General features: G+C 37.5%; 1 protein-coding gene and 1 non-coding gene across 5 annotated transcripts in view; one reads left to right on the top strand and one right to left on the bottom strand.

The window, feature by feature from the left end:
* DYNC1LI1 (dynein cytoplasmic 1 light intermediate chain 1) overlaps nt 1–8,697 on the top strand; it is a 46,274-nt gene extending 37,577 nt beyond the window's left edge. For 3 of the 4 annotated variants that reach the window (XM_073810951.1, XM_019946907.3, XM_019946905.3), the window contains 7 exons: nt 1,203–1,338; nt 1,926–2,037; nt 3,780–3,839; nt 3,966–4,010; nt 4,671–4,791; nt 5,734–5,889; nt 7,727–8,697. In XM_073810951.1, coding sequence (XP_073667052.1) covers nt 1,203–1,338; nt 1,926–2,037; nt 3,780–3,839; nt 3,966–4,010; nt 4,671–4,791; nt 5,734–5,889; nt 7,727–7,839 — 743 coding nt within the window. In that variant the 3' untranslated portion in view covers nt 7,840–8,697. The remainder of the gene's footprint in view (nt 1–1,202; nt 1,339–1,925; nt 2,038–3,779; nt 3,840–3,965; nt 4,011–4,670; nt 4,792–5,733; nt 5,890–7,726) is intronic. The other variant, XM_019946906.3, reaches the window with a different exon arrangement.
* Nucleotides 8,698–17,249: 8,552 nt separating this feature from the next.
* TRNAE-UUC (transfer RNA glutamic acid (anticodon UUC)) lies at nt 17,250–17,322 on the bottom strand. The gene has a single exon. It is a non-coding gene; the product is annotated as a tRNA-Glu (tRNA).
* Between the last annotated feature and the right edge of the window lie 2,886 nt (nt 17,323–20,208).

Raw genomic sequence — 20,208 nt, 5'->3', positions numbered from 1 at the left:
TGCCAGGAAGATCCCACATGCCGTGGAGCAACTAAGCCCATGCGCCACAACTACTGAGCCTGCACTCTAGAGCCTGTGAGCCACAACTACTGAAGCCCATGCGCATAGAGCCCATGTTCTGCAACAAGAGAGGCCACTGCAGTGAGAAGCCTGTGCACTGCAACGAAGAGTAGCCCCCAGCTCACCACAACTAGAGAAAGCCTGTATGCAACAACAAAGACCCAACACAGCCAAAAATAAATAAATAAGTTAAAAAAAAAAAAAGATAGTGAGAGGGTTGTGTGTGTGTGTGTGTGTGTGTGTGTGTGTGTGTCAGTGAGGACAACAATTCAAAATCATCTGTATTTTAAAAATTAAAAAATTTTAATTGCATTGTAAAATTTCCAGCTGTGTAAATCTTCCAAATTATAAATTGGCTCTTGTGAGAAAGATCATTCATGAAAAGTTCACACAATTAAGCATTTACTTAAGATTATGATGTTTGTTTTTACCAAATTACGACAAGTAGTATTTAGCCAATACCATTTTAAGGTTCATAAGCCTTGGTTTGTGTCCTAGAAAATACGAGTATCCTAATTCAGAAGTTAGACTAGTCTCATCATTTCCTCTTGGCCTGAGTCACCATCTCTCTTGAGACCCAATGGCTAGTGCTAGCATTTTGGTCATGAAGTCTACTTTTGCCTTGGATTGTTCCTGAAAGCTTCCTGATGGTTCTTGATGGTTCATCTTCTCTGTTCAGTGGATCTCCTGAGCTTTCTCCCCAAAGTCCTAATTCCTGGACTAGTAAAAACTATAAGAGACACTAGTGCAAACCACTTTTGTTGAAAAGGCAAAACAGTTTTTGATAAATAATATCCCTCCTTCATGAAGTTTAGGAAGGTTAAAGACAAAAATACATTGCCTCTTCATATGCTTTAAATGTAGAGGTAGTAGTGGTGTCAGTTATTAAATTTACCTTTACTTTCTTGGCTAATGAGATTTTTGCCCTCCTAAGTTAAATCAATTATGTAGAGATAGTTTTATTTGCATCTTAGCCTGTATATAAGTATTTTATAGTTTTGAAAGCCTTGCTTACCATGTAATTATACCTTTGGAAATTATTTTTGAAACCAATATGTATAAATGCTAAGCTGAGAACACAAAATTTTATGGTACCTGTTGATGGAGTTTGTCCAAAAATTTCTTTAACTGTGTTCATTCAGATGGTGCAGCACTTATTTACACTTCAGTAAAAGAAAACAAAAATATAGATTTAGTATATAAATACATTGTTCAGAAACTCTATGGATTTCCCTATAAGATTCCTGCTATTGTTGTGGAAAAAGATGCAGTATTTATGTAAGTATACTCTTAAATGTATTGTTTTATCATGTGTTGTTGCTCCAGTTCGATGGTGTATCATCATCATCATCTCATTTTCATTTGAAGTGAGACCAGTAGACTTTTCCATGATGAGTAGGTGAGAATCTGTTCCTAGATTGTTTTATTTATAACCTGCCTTGATTTATTTATCTTTGCCTTTTAGTTTTACTGCTGGCCTGAGCCCTTTTGAAAGGCTTGCTATTATAACTAAACTATCTATTGGGTGCATATATCAATGTATCTACTCACTAATTGGTTATGATACATAAAGGACCCAATGTATAATCTAGACATGCTTTGAAAAGTTATCTGAATAAATTGGGAGGTAAAAATAATTACCACCTTCTCCCCAAGAAACCTGTAATGACAGTTTTAAAATCAGGAAGATTGATAATAATTTTAAGTAGAAATTAGTAAACTTGAGTATTATAATAAAACTGATTAATTTTCCATAATTTGTCAAATTTAACTTCATAAAAATATTCCCCTTAATATGATCATGGATTGAATGAAAGAATGACTATATAAACGCTTGAGAATTTGTCATGTGCATTTCTTTCTAGTCCAGCAGGGTGGGATAATGATAAGAAGATAGGAATATTACATGAAAATTTTCAAATGTTAAAAGCAGAAGATAATTTTGAAGACATCATAACTAAACCACCTGTCCGAAAGGTAACAGTTTTAGTATGTAGTCTTAATATTTAGGCTTTTAAACTGAGAGGGAAGTCCATAATTTTAAGATTGTAGGTAGAAAGGTAAGGGGGTCCTTTTCTATCAAGTTGTGTACTTTACAACCTAGAGCTCAACCAAAAGCCGAGAATACCTTGTTAGAATAATTGTATTGGCTTCTGTCTGTCTAGGCAGATCTTGCATCTTCATGGTCATTAGTTATTCATACTAGCCCACAGCTGTCCAGGGGCTGCCAGGTTCCTAGATTTAATTTTAGTCTTTACTGTTACATGTCATTCTTATAACTATTAAATCTCGTTTCAGGAGGTATTCTTCTTTTATATATCTTGATTTTGCTAAGCAGTATATGGTGATTTATGGTTAGATAGTATAGATGCTTATGAAAAGTTGTATAAAAATGAGCGTTTGCATGTAGTACTTCTCACTGGCTAATTTGAACGTGTTTCAGGAAAAAGTAATTTTGATTTAACATATAATAAAGTTCTTAATTAAGAACTCAAATATTTACATTAAGTAGTTAGAAATAAGAAAAGTAATGTCAAATGAAAAATCAGTTGGTGTGTTACTTGGTTTGGATGTCTGTTAAAAGAAATGCACACATCAAAAAAAAAAACCCAATTTTTCCCATTCTCTCTTTTACCAGCAAAATTGTGCTCTAAGTTGTCTTTTATTCATTTTGCAAATATTTATTGAGCCGCTGTTTAGGCACTAGGTGCTGAATAGGAGGGTGATGCAGTAGTGAATCAGTATATATGCCACCTCTCAAGTGGTGATCAGTGCTATGGAAATGAAGCCGAGTGAGGGAAGGGTGAATGAGAGGACCGAGGTGGGGAGGGCTGCAGTTTTAGAAATGATGAGGGCATGTCTCTGATGAGAGGGGAGAATGTTGAAGGCACAGGGAGCAGGAAGTGCACATGCCCTGAGGCAGGAGTGTGTGAGGGGGCCAGAGAGGCTGGAAAAGAGCCCCAGAGGGCCAGAGTGGTAGGAGAGAAAGGCCTCATCATTAGGCCGCAGTCAGGACTTTGGATTTCATGCTGAGTGGGATGGAAAGTGATGGGGGTGGGGGGGCGAGTTTGAGCACAGGAGTGATATAATCTGACCTAACCTTTCAAAGGATCGCTCTGGCTACTGGGTGGAAAATAGACTATGGCGTGCCTTGTACAGAAATAGGAGGAGCAGGAGACATTTGCAACTCCTTTTTTTTTCTTATTATTCAGCCGGTAGAAGAGGCATTATGTTTTTATTTCAGGGAAACCAGGGACAAGTTGATTTTCACTCAGCTGGGATATTATTGGCCCTTTTAAAACACCTAACTGTTGCTTAGCAGATTTTATAAGCATGACTGATATGCCTGTGGCTCTCAGGTTGTGCTGTCTAATACAGTAGCTACTAGTCACATACAGCTTTTAAATATAAATTAAGTAAAACTAAATAAAATTAAAAATTCAGTTTCTCAGTTACAGTAGCCACATTTCAGCTGCTCAGTAGCTACAGGCTAACGTATTGCACAGCACAGATATAGGATATTTATATTATTGCAGATAGGTATCGGACAACTCTGCTGTAGGGCCTTGGGGAGGGCAGCTCACCCATGTAAATATGGTTTAGGTAATGTTCATATTCTTGGTGTTTTTTAAAAAAATTATTCTAATCTAGAGAGTAAGTTGTGAATGACATTAACATAATATATTGAGACTTGCTCATTTATGCGTTGCTCATTTCAGTTTGTGCATGAGAAGGAAATTGTGGCAGAAGATGACCAAGTGTTTCTTATGAAGCTACAGGTATGAAATTACATCAGAAACAGACTTAGTATGATTAATGGTTAAACTATTCTTGTACATATTTTCTTTAAAAATACAGCAATACATGCCTGAATATCTAACCTAGAGTTTTTGTGTGTTTTTCAGTCCCTTTTAGCAAAGCAACCACCAACTGCAGCTGGAAGGCCTGTGGTCAGTATTACAGATTTTGACAAAATTACTAAAATGCAGTGCATATTGTTTTAGTTCTTTTTTTCTTAATTATATACCTGTCTCAAATGGGTATGCTTTGATATAAGCTTGAATTAAGGATTCTCCTGGAATTTGTGAGATTTTAAAAGATAAAACTTCACTCCCTTTAGAATATTGAAATCATAAATATCTATTTTGCAACATTTGTCCCACATGAGTTACTGTGCCAAACCGTTTATATGTGCTATTTTATAAATCCTCACAACAGCCAGTGAGGCAGGTCCCCCATTTTGCTGGTGGGGAAATGGAGGCTTTGGAGGACATCATGGCTTGCCTGAGGTTTTACAGCTGGTGGGATGGGATGCAAGTCCAGATTGGAGTCCAGATCTGACTCCCAAGCTTATACTCATAACCACACCTCATATTCAATATGTTCTTCTTTTTCCGTTGAAGGGAAAGTTAGTATTCTAAAATGCAGTGGGTCTCTGGTATTCTAATAATGAAGGCACAATTGCTAAACACTTCTGCCCAGGGCTTGCAGCGTAAAGGGACCAGTAGAAGATATGGGGGACAGTTGCAAGGTAGTTTCTTTTTGTGATAATTTCTGTGAAGTTGAAAGTTCCAGGGTTCTGTAATTATGGCTTTCCTATTTTTACTTAGGATGCCTCGCCAAGAGTCCCAGGAGGCTCCCCTCGAACACCAAATAGATCTGTGTCGTCCAATGTTGCCAGTGTGTCACCCATCCCTGCTGGGTCAAAAAAAATTGATCCAAACATGAAAGGTACATTTCTCTCTTTCTTAGAGAAAGCAACACAATACATTTAACAATAGAAATCTACCTAGAGTCATTCCACATTTTGCTTTAGCTATTTTCATTTTTATTCAATAGCTTCTAATCTTTGTGTCTGTCAATACAATCTCATAGTCAGTCAGACTGTGAACCATTTTATGGTGTAGTCTTAACATATCAGCTCTGTGCTGTGAGCTTTATGAAAGCTTTGTGTTATATTTAATCATTCTGCTATGGTAGGTCATTGAAGAAATTCATGTTTTTCCTATAATGGGTTATCTGCAGTTAACATAAAGGAAAAAACTATATGCATTATAGTTATTTCTATAGGAATAATTGCCATAAGTGGGATTAGTAGGTGAGAGTTTGTACCTTTTTATGCCTTTTGGTGATGTTTCTCAAATGGATTTTTCAATTTACATGTCATCAACATTGAGTGTTGCAGTTTGCCCACAATCTAATCAGCATTCTCTAAGTACTAACTAATAAGAGCTTTCCCCCCTAGTATTTCCTTTCTGTTTGTATTTTTCTTCTGTGAATTGTTTATTGCTATCCTTTGCCCATTAATATCTTAGAACTCCTACTGGTTTTCATATAGCATTGGGTAACTTTTTGTAATACTTGAAGGAAATATTTCTCAACAGTTATATTTTTGAAGAACGCCTTTCAAAAGAGAGATATATTTGCATCTAACAATCTGTTTTAAATGCCTTTTGCCTTTTAAAAATAACTCTCTAATTTTTTAATAATTATCTTACGCTCTTAACACTCATATTTTGTTTTATATATGAGTAGATTAGAGAAGTTACCCAGCCTCAAAAGATTAAACTTGAATTTGGAACATTTTCTGTGTATAATTCTACAATAATAATTTATAGAAAAGTTGAATGCTTTGAGTACAAGTTTTTTATCTTAACCTTTTTTTTTTTGTAGCTGGAGCTACAAGTGAAGGTGTCCTGGCAAATTTCTTCAATAGTTTGCTGAGTAAAAAGACTGGTTCCCCAGGAGGCCCTGGTGTTGGTGGTGGTAGCCCTGGAGGTGGGGCTGGAGGTGGAAGCAGTGGTTTGCCACCATCTGCCAAAAAGTCAGGTATAGTTACCTGGAGCTTTTTTTTTTTAAAACAGTTTTATTGAGATATAATTTACATACCATGAACTTTGCTCATTTAAAGTGTACAATTCAAAGTTTTAGTATATTTACAGACATACGTAAACCATTACCATAATCTAATTTTAGAACATTTTCTTCTCACTAAAAAGAAACATCCAACCTATTAGCAGTTATCCTTGCCTAACGTCCAGCCTATTAGCAGTTATTCTTCCCTCCCCTGAAGTCCTCCTAGGCAACAAACAATGTTTTCTGTCTCTTTGTATTTGCCTGTCTGGAGAGTTCATATAAATGGAGTCATATAGTATATGCCTTCTTTAAAATAATGTTTCCGAGGTTCATCCATGTTGTAGCATATGTATCAATATTTTGTTTTTTTTTACTGCTGAAAAAATTCCATTGTATAGATATGCATACATACTTTATTTATCCATTTATCAGTTGATGGACATATGTTTTCATTTCTCCTGGGTATATATCTAGGAGTGGAATTGCTGGGTCATGTGGTAACTCTACGTTTAAATTTTTAAAGAAACGCCAAAGTGTTTTCCAAAATGCTATACCATTCTACATTCCCACCAGCAGTTTATGAGGGCCCCAGTTTTTCTCCATCCCTTCCAACAGTTGTTATTGTTCATCTTTGTGTTTTAGTTGTTTTGTTTTTTTGGTTTTGCTTAACCAAGTCAAAAATGTCTCTCTATTTGTGTGTGTGTGTGTGTGTGTGTGTGTGTGTGTGTTTTAATTGAAATATAATTGATTTATAATATATTAGTTTCAGGTGTACAACACAGTGATTTGATATTTTTATACATTATAAAATGATCACCACTTGTCCATCTTTTTGGTTAGAGCCATCATTTTGGCTGTGAAGTTGTATCTCATTGTGGTTTTGATTTGCATTTCCCTGATAGTTAATTATGTTGAGAATCTTTTCATGTGTTTAATAACCATTTGTATATCTTCTTTGGTGAAATGTCTATTCAAATCCTTTGCCCATTTTAAAATCGGGTTATTTCTCTTATTGTTGAGTTCTAAGTGTTTTTTATATATTCTCTTTACTAGACCCTTATCAGATATAGAATTTGCAAATGTTTTCTCCCCGTGTTGGTTATCCCTTCACTTTCTTGAGTGTCCTATGAAGCACAAAAGTTTTGAATTTTGATGAAGTCTTTTCCTTTTGTTGTTTTTATAATTGCTCCTCAAGCAGACTTTTTAACCCATTCTCCTTTTTTAATCACACCTTCTTGCCACCTTTTTCACAAGTACCTGCAGCTACCATTTTTGAACATTTTACAGGTTTCTGGGTATAAATTGAATTATTTTCTGGCTTCTCACACTCTCAGTATTGAAGATTACCTTTCTCAGTACTGCTGATTTAATTACCACTCACTCATCTTTCCAAATTCTGAAATTTTGTTGCTATTTTTCTCTTTTACTGTTCTTATTCTATGCCTTTAAAAAAGTATACCTTTATGAGATTAAATGGTAGGTGCTAGTTTTACTTCTATTTGATAACAGACCCCACAATTTAAAATGAGGGAATTTAGGGGCTTCCCTGGCAGTCCAGTGGTTAAGACTGTGCTTCCACTGCAGGGGGTGCAGGTTCGCTCCCTAGTCAGGGAACTAAGATCCTGCATGTTGCGTGGTGAGGCCAAAAAAGAAAAAAAAAAAAGGGAATTTATTTTTAAATTAAGGATGTTTATATAACTGTGTTTTAGATAAAGTTAATGAAACTGTTGGCAATTGTTAAATGAAGACACATTGGTGTTAAGGATATTTTGACTTATGTCTAAATCTTGGTTTCTTTTCCTTTAAATAGGCCAGAAGCCTGTCCTATCAGATGTTCACGCGGAACTAGACAGAATTGCACGAAAACCAGTTACAGCTTCTCCTGCAACACCCGCATCTCCTACGGAAGGAGAAGCTTCTTGAAGATACCAAATAAAGCCATTTATTCAGTTTTCTGGGATAATGTAAACTTGCCTCTGCCTTCTCCTTCAAAAGTGGAATTAGGGAGCTGGAGTGCTTTTTCAGATGGACTAATAAATTCATGTCTTTTTTGTGTATGTGGTTGCCCATTTTATAAAAGGGAAGTATACAGAAGAAAAATTATCCTACACTATGTAGGATTGCTATTTGCATTGCCACTTTGCGTAAGGAAGTAATTTTGGATTTTGAAAAACTCAAATTTATAGATCTGAAATACAGCCATGTGATCATATTCTAAAGGCTACTTAAAACATATAGGAGGGTTTGAGAAGGGCAGAAAATAATATGCTTTGGGCATTCGACTTACTTGGAAGGAAGTCCAAGCTTACTTTAGTTAAGACTATTAAAAAATCATTAAAAAAAATTATGTGTTAGTTTTGCTGGAAAAGAAGATCAGTTGTCAGATTTTCCACACCAACGTAAATATACCACCACACATGGAATATGCTGAGAAAATGATCAGATAGCATTTCATACACTAGTCATTGTCTCAATCCATGATCCTGTAAGTTGTCATCAAAATATGATTTAGAAATATTGGTCAAGATTTGTTTCTTTAACTGAGAAGAAAAGAAAGCACACTGCCTAAATGTGTAAAAGAAAAATGCAGAGGTTGTTAAAATGTAAAGAGGTAACAGTCTTTGGATTTGTCTATATATATATATATCTACATATATATATATATCTATATCTATATATCTATATATATTGATATATATATATATGGCTCTGCCTTAATATACCCCTTTTTTGTTTGTGACTTTCAACTATAATCAGTTAATAAAGTATTTATTCTCTGCATTCAGGTTCAAATAACTTGTTGCATTCTCTTATATTTAAATTTGTATTTATCATATAATGAATAAGATTTGTTAGTATTTTAAAGTGTTTTGACTTAATAGGATTATTAAGCTTTCTGATCTTCTTTCTAAGAGATGAGTACATGAGATTCACTGCCTTGTCAAAGGAATTTACCTTGATCAGTACATCTTCCCCATAAACATGTCTTGAACTACAGAATCTTACATCAGCATTCCTAGTAGTAAAAATAGAGCCTTATATCATTATTTAATGGACACAAGCTGTTTTAAAAGTTTGGCAAGTGCACTGAAACATAGCTACTCCCTTACAGGTGAGATCACCTGGTAATAGTTCCACCTTTTCAATACTCAGATTTTAGTCCTTGTTTTGGAACCTTCATGAGAACAGTTTGATTTTCCTACTGAAGTTCAACTAAAGAACACATGTACATTTGACCTATTGTGTAATTTCAGATAATTGGGGGACAATGGTTACTACCATTTGCATTGATCTTTGTTATAACTTTAAAATATATATTCCAAAGATTTTTTTTTCAACAAAATATTTGAGGACAGTACCTCTACTATCAAACATAATTCTTTCATTAGAACTTTAAAATCTGTTTGGTTTTATAATAGTATTTGGCTCCTAATGGTTGAATGTAAATACTAAAAATATATGAGAGGGTTATAATTTGTTTCAGTGTGGGAAAAACTTAGGATGTTTGTGGGCATGGAAAAATTAATTTGCAAAAACGTTTTGTTTAATAAAATATGAGATGAAAAATGCCATTGATAAAATCTTCAGTCCGGAAGGGGTTCTGCAGTCCTGGTGTTGTAAAGACCAGTTTTTCTAAACTAGTAGTACTTGATGAAGTAAGTGAAACTAATGAAGAGCATTGCAGACTGTGCATTATGGTATACTTTGGTATGTCTCCTGTGTTTGCATGTCTAGACCAACTCATGTTTTTTTCTGTGTGACATTGGAGATGTACTAGAAAATCCTCAGAATTACATTGTTACCTGAAGTAATTGTAATTGTTCACTTTATATGGGATTCAGTTTTAACTAATCAAAAATCTTGTGTTTACTGCGTTTAAACCTATTTTTGTCCCTATTTTTTTTTTTTTTTTTTTTTGCGGTATGAGGGCCTCTCACTGTTGTGGCCTCTCCCGTTGCAGAGCACAGGCTCTGGACGCACAGGCTGAGCGGCCATGGCTCACGGGCCTAGGCGCTCCACGGCATGTGGGATCTTCCCGGACCGGGGCACGAACCCGTGTCCCCTGCATCAGCAGGCGGACTCTCAACCACTGTGCCACCAGGGAAGCCCTGTCCCTATTTTTGCAAGGAAATTTGTTTTTAAACTACTTAATCTTTTTTGTTTGTTTTTTTTTAGCACTTTTTATTGAAGTATACAGTACAGAAAAGTGTACAAGTTACAGGTGTATGGTTTGAAATATCACAAAGTGACCACATATAACCAGCATCAGGATCAAGAAAGACGGTGTTATTTGCACCCCAGGCGCTTCCCTTGTGCCCCTTGTCAGTCCTCCCACCCACCAAGTAACTACTGCCCTTTTTTCCAAAGCTGTAGATAAGTTTTACTTATTTTTAAGCTTTATATAAATGGAATCTTAACATTTATATTCTTTTGTGTCAGGCTTCTTAGTATTCTGTGGTTCCTCCATTTTGTTGCCTATAGCAGTAGTTACCCATTCTCATTGCACCATAGTATTTCATTGTGCAAATACACTGTAATTTTTGCAGTTTGCTATTGATGGGTGTATATTAGTTTCCTATTGCTGCTGTAACAATTTACCAAATTTTAGTGGCTTAATACAGTTTTATTATCATACCATTCTCGAGGTCAGAAATCCAAAATCAGCTGTACTAGGTTAAATTAAACTGTCAGCAGGGCTGGTTTCTTTTGGAGGCTCCAGGGAGCATCTGTTTCCTTCCTTTCCAGCTTCTAGGGGCTGCCTGAATTCCTTGGTTCCTGGCCCCCTCTCCATCTTCAAAGCCAACAGCATAGCATCTTCTACTCTCTGCTTCCATCACATTGCTTCTCACTCTGACCCTGCTGCTTCCCGCGTATCAGGATCCATGGGATTAAACTTTGGCCCACGTAAGTAATCCAGTATAAGCTCCCTCAGCACGTCACTCGTCTTGCTTGCATGGTTTCTGTAAAGAAATTGGATGTTATTCTTAACCTTTGCTCCTCCATAGGTGTTTTTTCCCTTTGGCTTCTTTTAAGATTTTTTAAGCCTTTGATTTTATGCAGTTTGAATATGATATGCCTAGGTGTAGTTTTTTTGGGGAGGTGGTTATCCTTCTTAGTGTTCTCTGAACTTCCTGGATCTGTGGTTTAGTATCTGACATTAACTTGGGGGAAATTCTCGGTCATTATTGCTTCACATACTTTTTCTGTCATTTTCTGTCTTCTCTCAGGCATTTTCATGTATATGTTACAGCTTTTGTAGTTGTCTCACAGTTGTTGGGTATTCTGTTCCCTCTTTTTCTTCCCCAGTCTTTTTTCTCTTTGCTTCTTAGTTTTGGAAGTTTCTGTTGACAGGTCCTCCAGCCTCAGAGATGCTTTCCTTAGCCATGTCTAATCAACTAATGAGCCCATGGAAAGCATGCATCATTTGTTAGGTTTTTTTTTTAATCTCTACCTTTAAAAAAGAATTATTTCGGGTTTCCCTGGTGGCGCAGTGGTGGAGAGTCCGCCTGCCGATGCAGGGGACATGGGTTCGTGCCCCGGGCTGGGAGGATCCCACATGCCGCGGAGCGGCTGGGCCCGTGAGCCATGGCCGCTGAGCCTGTGCGTCCGGAGCCTGTGCTCCGCAACGGGAGAGGCCACAACAGTGAGAGGCCCGCGTACCGCAAAAAAAAAGAATTATTTCTTAGAATTTCCATCTCTCTGCTTACATTAGCCATCTGTTTTGGTGTGTCTACTTTTTCTGTTAAAGCCCTTAACATATTAATCAGAGTTGTTTTAAATTCATGGTCTGATAATTCCAACATCTCTGCCGTGTCTGAATCTGATGCTTGCTCTGTCTCTTCAAACTGTGTTTTTTTGCCTTTTACTTATGCCTTGTAACTTTCTGTTGATAGCTGGACATGATGTACTAGGTAAAAGGAACTCCAGTGAATAGACCTTTTAGCACTGTGGTGGTGAGGTGTTGGGGAGGGGAGGCATTCTGTAGTCCTATAATTAGGTCTCAGTGAACCTGTGTCCCTGGGCTGTGAACTTCATAAGTGCTTCTCCATCCCCCCTGCCCCCTTACACACCATAGGTGAGACAGGATGGCTAGAGGGAGCTGGAGCTGGGTATTTCCCTTCTACCAGGTTGTTTAGGCTCTGATAAACCCCAATTAAGGAGGCTCTGATAAAATGGCTTCTCTTGAGGACAGGCCTTGTTAAGAACAGAATACTCTGACTTATTTCAAGACGGTTACTTTCTTCCTTCCCCTACTGGAAGCACCAGGGGATTTTTCTCTGATTTTCCCTTTGAGACCCTGGTAGGGCTCCAGGAGGTAAAACTCACAAAGCAGTGGGGATCCCCTTCTAACTGGAGGTTTTTAACTCAGACTTGTCTACTCTGAGCCTCTAGCAATTTGTCAGTTACAGTTCCAGCTTTCTTACCCCAGCACTGTCTCCCTTAGAGGTTTCTGCTTGGAAGTTTCTGCTTCAGTAAGTTGTGGTTCTCTGTGTCCACCTGCCTGCCTCTCCAATATGAAGGACTGCAGTTGGCCCTGTGACCTCACTCCTCTGACAGATCTAAGAAGAATTGTTGATTTTTCAGTTCAGCTTTTTACTTGTTAGGATGGAGAGATGACTTCCAAACTCCTTACTTGGTGGACCAGAATCCCAAAGTCTAATTTCCCCCTCTCAAAATCCTAATCACACCTGCAGAGTCCCTTTGCCGAATAAGGTAGCATTCACAGGTTCCAGGGATTAGGATGTGGACATCCTTGGGGGGCCAATAGTCAACCTACCACAAGATGTTTGGGTGGTTTCAGTTTTCCAATTGCTGTTACTAATTGTGTTGTTATGAACAGTCTTGAATGTGTCTTGTGGAAAACATGTTCTCCTCTCTGTTGGGTGTATATGTAGACATGGATTGCTGGCTTCAAAGGCTATGTGTATATTCAGCATTAGCAGGTGTTAAATGTTTAGCAAAAGTTTTTCCAAAGTTATAAGAGGTCCCATTCCTGGGAGAAAATATTTGCAAATTTTATATCTGATAAGAGTATGGTATTCAGAATATATAAAAACTCTTAAAACAATAGGAAGACAGCCCAATGTTGAAATGGACAAAGTATTTGAATAGATATTAATTCAGAGGAGATATATGAATGACAAGCACATGAAAAGTTGCTTGATGTCATTAGTAATTGGTGAAATGCAAGTCAAAGCCACAATGAGATACCACTTCACAGCTGAAATAAAAAATAAGTGTTGGTGAAGATGTGAAGAAATGAGAACTCCTGTACATTGCTGGTGGGAATGTAAAATGGTGCAACCACTTTGGAAAACAGTATGGTTAAACATATAGTTACCACATGACCTAGCATTTCCACTCCTGGATATATACCCAACAGAAATGAGAACGTATGTCCTCACAGAAACTTGTATACAAATGTTTATAGCAGCATTATGTATAATAGCTAAAAGGTGGAAACAAACAAAACATCCATCAGCAGACAAATGGGTAAACAGAATGTGACATATCCATACAATGGAGTATTTTTCAGCTATAAAAAGGAATGGGAGTTCCCTGGTGGTCTAGTGGTTAGGACTCTGTGCTTCACTGCCGAGGGAACTAGGATCCTGCAAGCCACACAGCGTGGCCAAAAAAGAAAAAGGAGTGAAGTATTGATACATGCTACAACATGGATGTACTTTGAAAGCATGTTAAGTGAAAGAAGCTAGTCAAAAAGTCAGAATGTATGATTCCATTTATATGGAATGTCCAGAATAGGCAAATGCGTTGAGACATAAAGTAAATTAGTGGTTGCAAGAGGAGAGGGCAATGAGGAGTGACTGCTAATAGGTATAGGGTTTCTTTTGAGGGTGATGAAAATGTTCTGGAATTATACAGTGCACAGTCTTGTGAATATACTAAAAACTTGACGTCGCTTCAAAAGGGTGAATTACATATCAATTTTTTAAAAGGAATTCGCATTACTACCAGCAGTATATGTGTTCCAGTTGCTCTGCATCTTTGCATACACTTGCTATTGTCTATCATTCTGGCAGGTTTTTTATTTATACAATAGGATCTCATTGTGGTTTTAATTGTATTTCCCTAATAACTCATGCAATTAAGCATGTTTCATGTTTATTGGCCATTTGGATATCCTCTTTTATAAAGTACCTGTTTAAGAATCTTAAGAGTCTTCTTTTTTTTATCCCCCTCAGAAAAATAGGGAGATATTTGACTTTTTCTTACTATCTCATTCTTTACGTGTTCAGAATACTAGTCCTTGTCAGATACGTATTGCAAATATCTTCTCTCATTCTGTGGTTTGGCCTTTTCACTCTCATTGCTATCTTTTGATGAATAGAAATTGATTTTAATGTTCCATTTGCTAGCTTTTCTTTATGGTTATTGATTTTTTTTTTTTACCTGTTTTGAAGAAGTCTTTGCTTGCTCTCAAGGTCATGAAGATAGTCTAAGTTTTTTTTTTTCTAGAAGCTTTATTGTTTTACTTTTCTACAATTCATCAATTCATCTGGGATTGATTTCTGTGCATGGTATGAAATAGGGGATAAAGGTTTTTTTTTTTTTTTTTTTATTGTGGTGTTCAATTAATTCATTACCACTCTGTTGGGGGGGGGGGGTATCATCCTTCTGAACTGCAGTGTCACCTGGGTCATAATTTGTCCATTTATGCATGCATCTGTTTCTGGACTTTTTGTTCTTTTCCATTTGCCAGTTTCTCTACCCTGTACCAGTACTACAGTCTCAATTTCTGTAGTTAAAAAAAAAAAAAAGCCTTTATCTGGCAGCCTAAGCCCTCCCCTATTGTTTTTCCTTAAGATTGTTTTTGCTATTCTTGACCCTTTGCATTTCCATATAAACTTTAGAAGCAAGTGGTCAGTTGCCACACCAAAGAAGTGGCCTTTTTGCGGTTTGCGGGCCTCTCCCTGTTGTGGCCTCTCCCGTTGCGGAGCACAGGCTCCGGATGTGCAGGCTCAGCGACCATGGCTCACGGGGCCCAGCCGCTCCGCGGCATATGGGATCTTCCCGGACCAGGGCACGAACCCATGTCCCCTGCCTTGACAGGTGGGCTCTCAACCACTGTGCCACCAGGAAAGCCCAGAAGTGGCCTTTTGATTGAGATTGAATTTATGGATCAATTTGGGGATAATTATCATATTTACAGTATCTTCCAAACTATGCACAGGAATATCCTTCCATTTAGATAGGCCTTCAGTCTCTCCTCGCAGTGTTTGTATTTTTCAGTGTATCATCTTGCACCTTCTTTTGGTAGATTTTTTTCCAGCTAATTTTTTTAGGCTATTTTATTATTTATTTATTTTTTTGGCCACGCCGTGCAGCTTTCGGGATCTTGGTTCCCTGACCAGGGATTAAACCCGGGCTCTCAGCAGTGAAAGCTCAGCGTTCTAACCACTGGACCACCAGGGAACTCCCTTTTTGATGCTGTTTTAAATGGCATCCTTTTAAAATGTTATTTTCTTTGTTGCTGGTATGTAGAAATACACTTTTTTCATATTGATCTTATCCAGCAACCTTACTCAGATTCATTTGTTAATGTTCATCCGTAGTTTATTTTACATGTGTCCTGTCTACAGTCCTCTGCTCTCCCAGCTGAGCTATTGAAAGGTGCACCATCTGTAATTTATTTTATATTTTTCTACATATAATTATGTCATCTGCAAATAACGAGTTTTAGTCTTTTCTAGTGTTATCTTGCTTTGTGACGCCTATGCTCCAGTATAGGATTCTATAGAACCGAAGAGAGGAAGCATCTTTATCTTGTTCCCCATCTCAGAATGAAAGCTTTAAATTTCACTATTGAGTATATTTGCTGCATGCTTTTTGTAGATACTCTATCAGAAAGAAAGCTCTCTTCTTTCCTAGTTACTTTATATCATAAGTTTTATGAATGGGTGTTGAATTTTATAAAATGTTTTTTATTAGATAATTTTTCTGTTAATGGTATCAGTTACATTACCTTTTAGAAATATTAAGCCAACTTTGTATCCCTGAAATTAACTTGATCTTGATGTATTTTATTATATTGCTGGATTTGGTTTGCTAATATTTTATTAGGATTTTACATCATGCTCCTGAGAAAAATTGTCCTGTAATTTTCATGGTTTTGTCAGTGTTTGATATCAAGATTATGTTGAAATCATAAATCAAGTTGGAAAGTATTCCCTCTTTGTAAAGAGTTTGTGGGACTTCCCTGGTGGTCCAGTGGCGAAGACTCTGCTCTCCTAATGCACTGGTTCGATCCCTGGTCACGGAACTAGATCCCACATGCCACAGCTAACACCCGGCTCAGCCAAATAAATAAATAAATATTAAAACAAACAAACAGTTTGTGTAAGATTGGTGTAATACTTGTTAACGTTTTGCTTCTTTAAAACTATCAGATATCAATTTATAAGGCCTGTTGTGGAACTTAACAGTAGCCCAAATGGTAATATCTGTTACAGTTTTCGTATGTGGGCTTTCGTTTTAGAGAAAGTACTTGCTTTTTAAACTGGTAAAATGCCAGAATACGGGAATTCCTCTTTCATGTAGCACCTTATTAATGTCTTTATCAAATAGTGGTTCCCCATGCTGAAATAGGATTGTAGACAATGATATCAGGGAATTCTCACTATATGTGTAAGAGTTATCCTGTGATCATGATCACTTCAGAGACTTATAGGAAAAATTGTAGTCCATACATACAATAAAAAATATATGAAGTAATTAATGTGAAGAGGTATATGAAATTCAAGGATTTATTTATTTATTTTAGTGCTACGCGGGCCTCTCACTGCTGTGGCCTCTCCTGTTGCAGAGCACAGGCTCTGGGCGCGCAGGCTCAGCGGCCATGGCTCACGGGCCCAGCCGCTCCACAGCATGTGGGATCCTCCCGGACCGGGGCACGAACCCGCGTCCCCTGCATCGGCAGGCAGACTCCCAACCACTGCACCACCAGGGAAGCCCAAATTCAAGGATTTTTAAAAGGTATTTCTCAATCAGATAATTAGAGAATATATGGATAGAGTTATACTTTGAGAAATAACCATAAAATAATGATGCTTCCAATTTCTCAAAATATGACTATATATAGAGAGAGAGAGGGAGGGAGAGTAATATATACAGACACACACGTTTGGGGCAGAGTAGTACCTTGATCTCATTGTATCACCAAAATCTGTTTAGAATTAGTTGGTGACAATTCTTTTCTGTCTTATGTTGGGTTAAGATTTTTTTCTAAAATTCAAATATGGGTGATTCTTAAAACTTTTGGTCACAAGACTCCTTCCCCCACCCCCTGCGTGAGGCTTGGGGGGGGGTCTTAGTTCCCCAACCAGGGATTGAACCTGGGACCTCAGCAGTGAAAGTGCTGAGTCCTAACCACTGGACCACCAGGGAATTCCCAAGACTCCTTTATATTTGTACTTATTAAGAACCCCAAAGAATTATTGTTAATGTGGTCACTTATCTGTATTTGCCATGTAATAAATAAAAGCTGAAAATTTTAAAATATTCATTTATAAATAACAATAGTAATTCCATTACATGTTAAAGTAACTTTTTATAGAAAACAACTTTACAAAACTAAAAGTATGTAGAAGGGTACTGTTGTTTTACATTTTTACAAGCTCTGATGCCTGGCTTAATGGAAGACAACTGGGTTCTGTCATCTGCTGTATTCCGTCTGATCTGATGTGCTATTTGAATTCCAGGAAGAAAATCCAGCCTCACAAATACATAGGTGGAAAAAGGAGGAGTATTTTAATAGCTTTTCCAGATAATTGTGAATTTCCTTTTCTGATACTAAAGCTTGACAAGTGTTAGTTTTTTAAAGGTTAATTGCAGTGTGGAATCCATTGGTCTTTCTTGCCCTTTGAGTGGATTTTTACCCCTATGTGATTTTGTAACATTATTCACTGGGTTTAGAAAATATCAGTTCACTGAACTACAGGGTTCTTCCAAATATTGACATGTCCCACTATAAAATGTCTCCCCAAATCACATATTTTTAGTTATTATCAGATCTCATTAGAAAAGATTAAGTGGTGGGAAACTGTCAGGCTGAGTGATGGATACAAATTTTCCAAGATTCTGATTTTTTGAAAGTTCAACTTTTATCAGTGTAACAGATACTGTCAGTTTTATTCCTTGTACTGACAGGCTCACTTCGCTTATTTCTGAGAAAATGTCTGCCAAATACATCTGAAAAACCAGTTGGGCTGCAAGTAGTTCTTTCAAGTAAGCCTGGTGGAAGAAGTGGCCAGTTCAGCTTACCACTCAATAGCACAAAAACACTTCTGTAAGCAGCAGAAGTGGTACACGTGTCCTTCCATTTCCTCACACAGAATTTTAGAAGAACTGGTACTAAATGGTTGCAACTTAGTGAAATTAATTTTTACTTCATCAAGGGAATTCTTAAGTGAACTTGGCTTTATATTTTCCCACAGAGTGGTAGAGTGGTGAAGAATACGCTGACTACAAGTTCAGTTTGGTGCCACTGCCTTGCCTTGTGCTAGAGTGCTAGCAGTTTTACTCCACCTGCGGTGCAAACAAATGTTCACACAGTGAAAAAGGCAGATGACCTCTTAGTAGTTGTATGAGAATAGTTTTGACTTTATGGAATCCCAGAAAAGTTCTCAAGACCTCTAGGGGTCCTCTGAGCACACTCAGAACTGCCATTATAACCCAGTAGCCAAAATCAGTCATTTGATTTTGTCCTGTGTTGCCTTAGAATTTAAAACAAGGCTTTGGTTCAGAAATTTTGGTTGACGTCCTGTAGGATGTGACTCTTCTAAACATTTTCTATTAAAGTGTGTTCTGTCTTTAATGCTACAACTTTGCCAATAGTTACCTGGGTTAGTCTCCTATTATTCTGTGTTTTGTGCATGTGCACTCTGGTCTTTTCAAGTTCTACTCAGATGGGAAATACTATTAAAATGACAGGTGAGGGCTTCCCTGGTGGCACAGTGGTTGAGAGTCCGCCTGCCGATGCAGGGGACATGGGTTCGTGCCCCGGTCCAGGAAGATCCCACATGACGCGAAGTGGCTGGGCCCGTGAGCCATGGCCACTGAGCCTGCACGTCCGGAGCCTGTGCTCTGCAATGGGAGAGGCCACAATAGTGAGAGGCCCGCGTACCGCAAAAAAAAAAGAAAGGTGATAACCAAATTTTATACAATTTTTAAAGGTTACTTTCCATTAATAGTGATTACAAAATATTGGCTCTATTCCCCATGTTGTACAGTGTATTCTTGAGCTTATCTTACACCCAGAAGTTTGTGCCTCCCACTCCCCAACCCCTGTAACCATTAGTTCTCTATATTTATGAGTCTGCCTCATTTTTGGTTATATTCACTAGTTTGTTGTATTTTTTAGATTCCACATATAAATGATATCATATCTGAGCCTGGAGCAGCCACCTGCACCTTGTGTTCCTGTCTCCCTGTGTCTGTGTGCTGCCCTGGTCCACTCTCCTTGAATTCCCCCTGGTTAATCCCCTAGTATTTGTCTTTCTCTGTCTGACTTATTTCACTGAGCACAATGCCCTCCAAGTCCATCCACGTTGCTGCAAAGGTCAAAATTTCGTTCTTTTTAATGGCTAAGTAGTAGTCCATTGTATATATGTACCACATCATCTTTATCCATTCATCTGTTGATGGATTCTTAGGTTGCTTCCATATCTGGCAATTGTAAATAATGCTGCTATGAACATTTGGGTGCATGTATCTTTCCGAATTAGTGTTTTTATTTTTTTCGGGTATGCACCCAGGAGTGGAATTGCTGGGGATGGCCACATCTTTTGCTGTACTCCCAAAGCTTTTGCTGCTCTTTAACTTCATATGCAAGAACTGCGGTGCCAGGATGCTATGGAAGACCGTGGAAAGAGGCAGAAGAGCTGGATTACTCCATTTATTAATCCCTTGACTCTGTAAGTCATTTATTGTTCCGTAGCCTTAGTTCCATTGTCTGTGTGGTGTCAAGGACAACCTGCTTAGGTGTAGAGTTACAAACGTGGTAAATGAAATTGAGGCTGTGGAGTCCTTTCTAAACTGAATCGTTGCACAGATAAAATTTTCATAGCCGCAGGGAAGGAGTTTTAATTTACATAAATTCCTTAAATACTAGTCCCATGATTATTCAAGTATGTTTAGCTATCTGCTCTAAATATATTTGTGTAATTAGACCACTTCTGAAACACCTACTGCCTTGTATGCTTGTTTCTATAAGAAAAGTTATATATATACACACATATATATATTTATACATGTGTGTATATATTTATACAT

This window comes from Tursiops truncatus, chromosome 10, assembly GCF_011762595.2.
Source record: "Tursiops truncatus isolate mTurTru1 chromosome 10, mTurTru1.mat.Y, whole genome shotgun sequence".
Taxonomy (NCBI): domain Eukaryota; kingdom Metazoa; phylum Chordata; class Mammalia; order Artiodactyla; family Delphinidae; genus Tursiops; species Tursiops truncatus.
The sequence above is the reverse complement of the archived record's forward strand: the minus strand, read 5'-3'. Positions and strand labels throughout refer to the sequence as shown.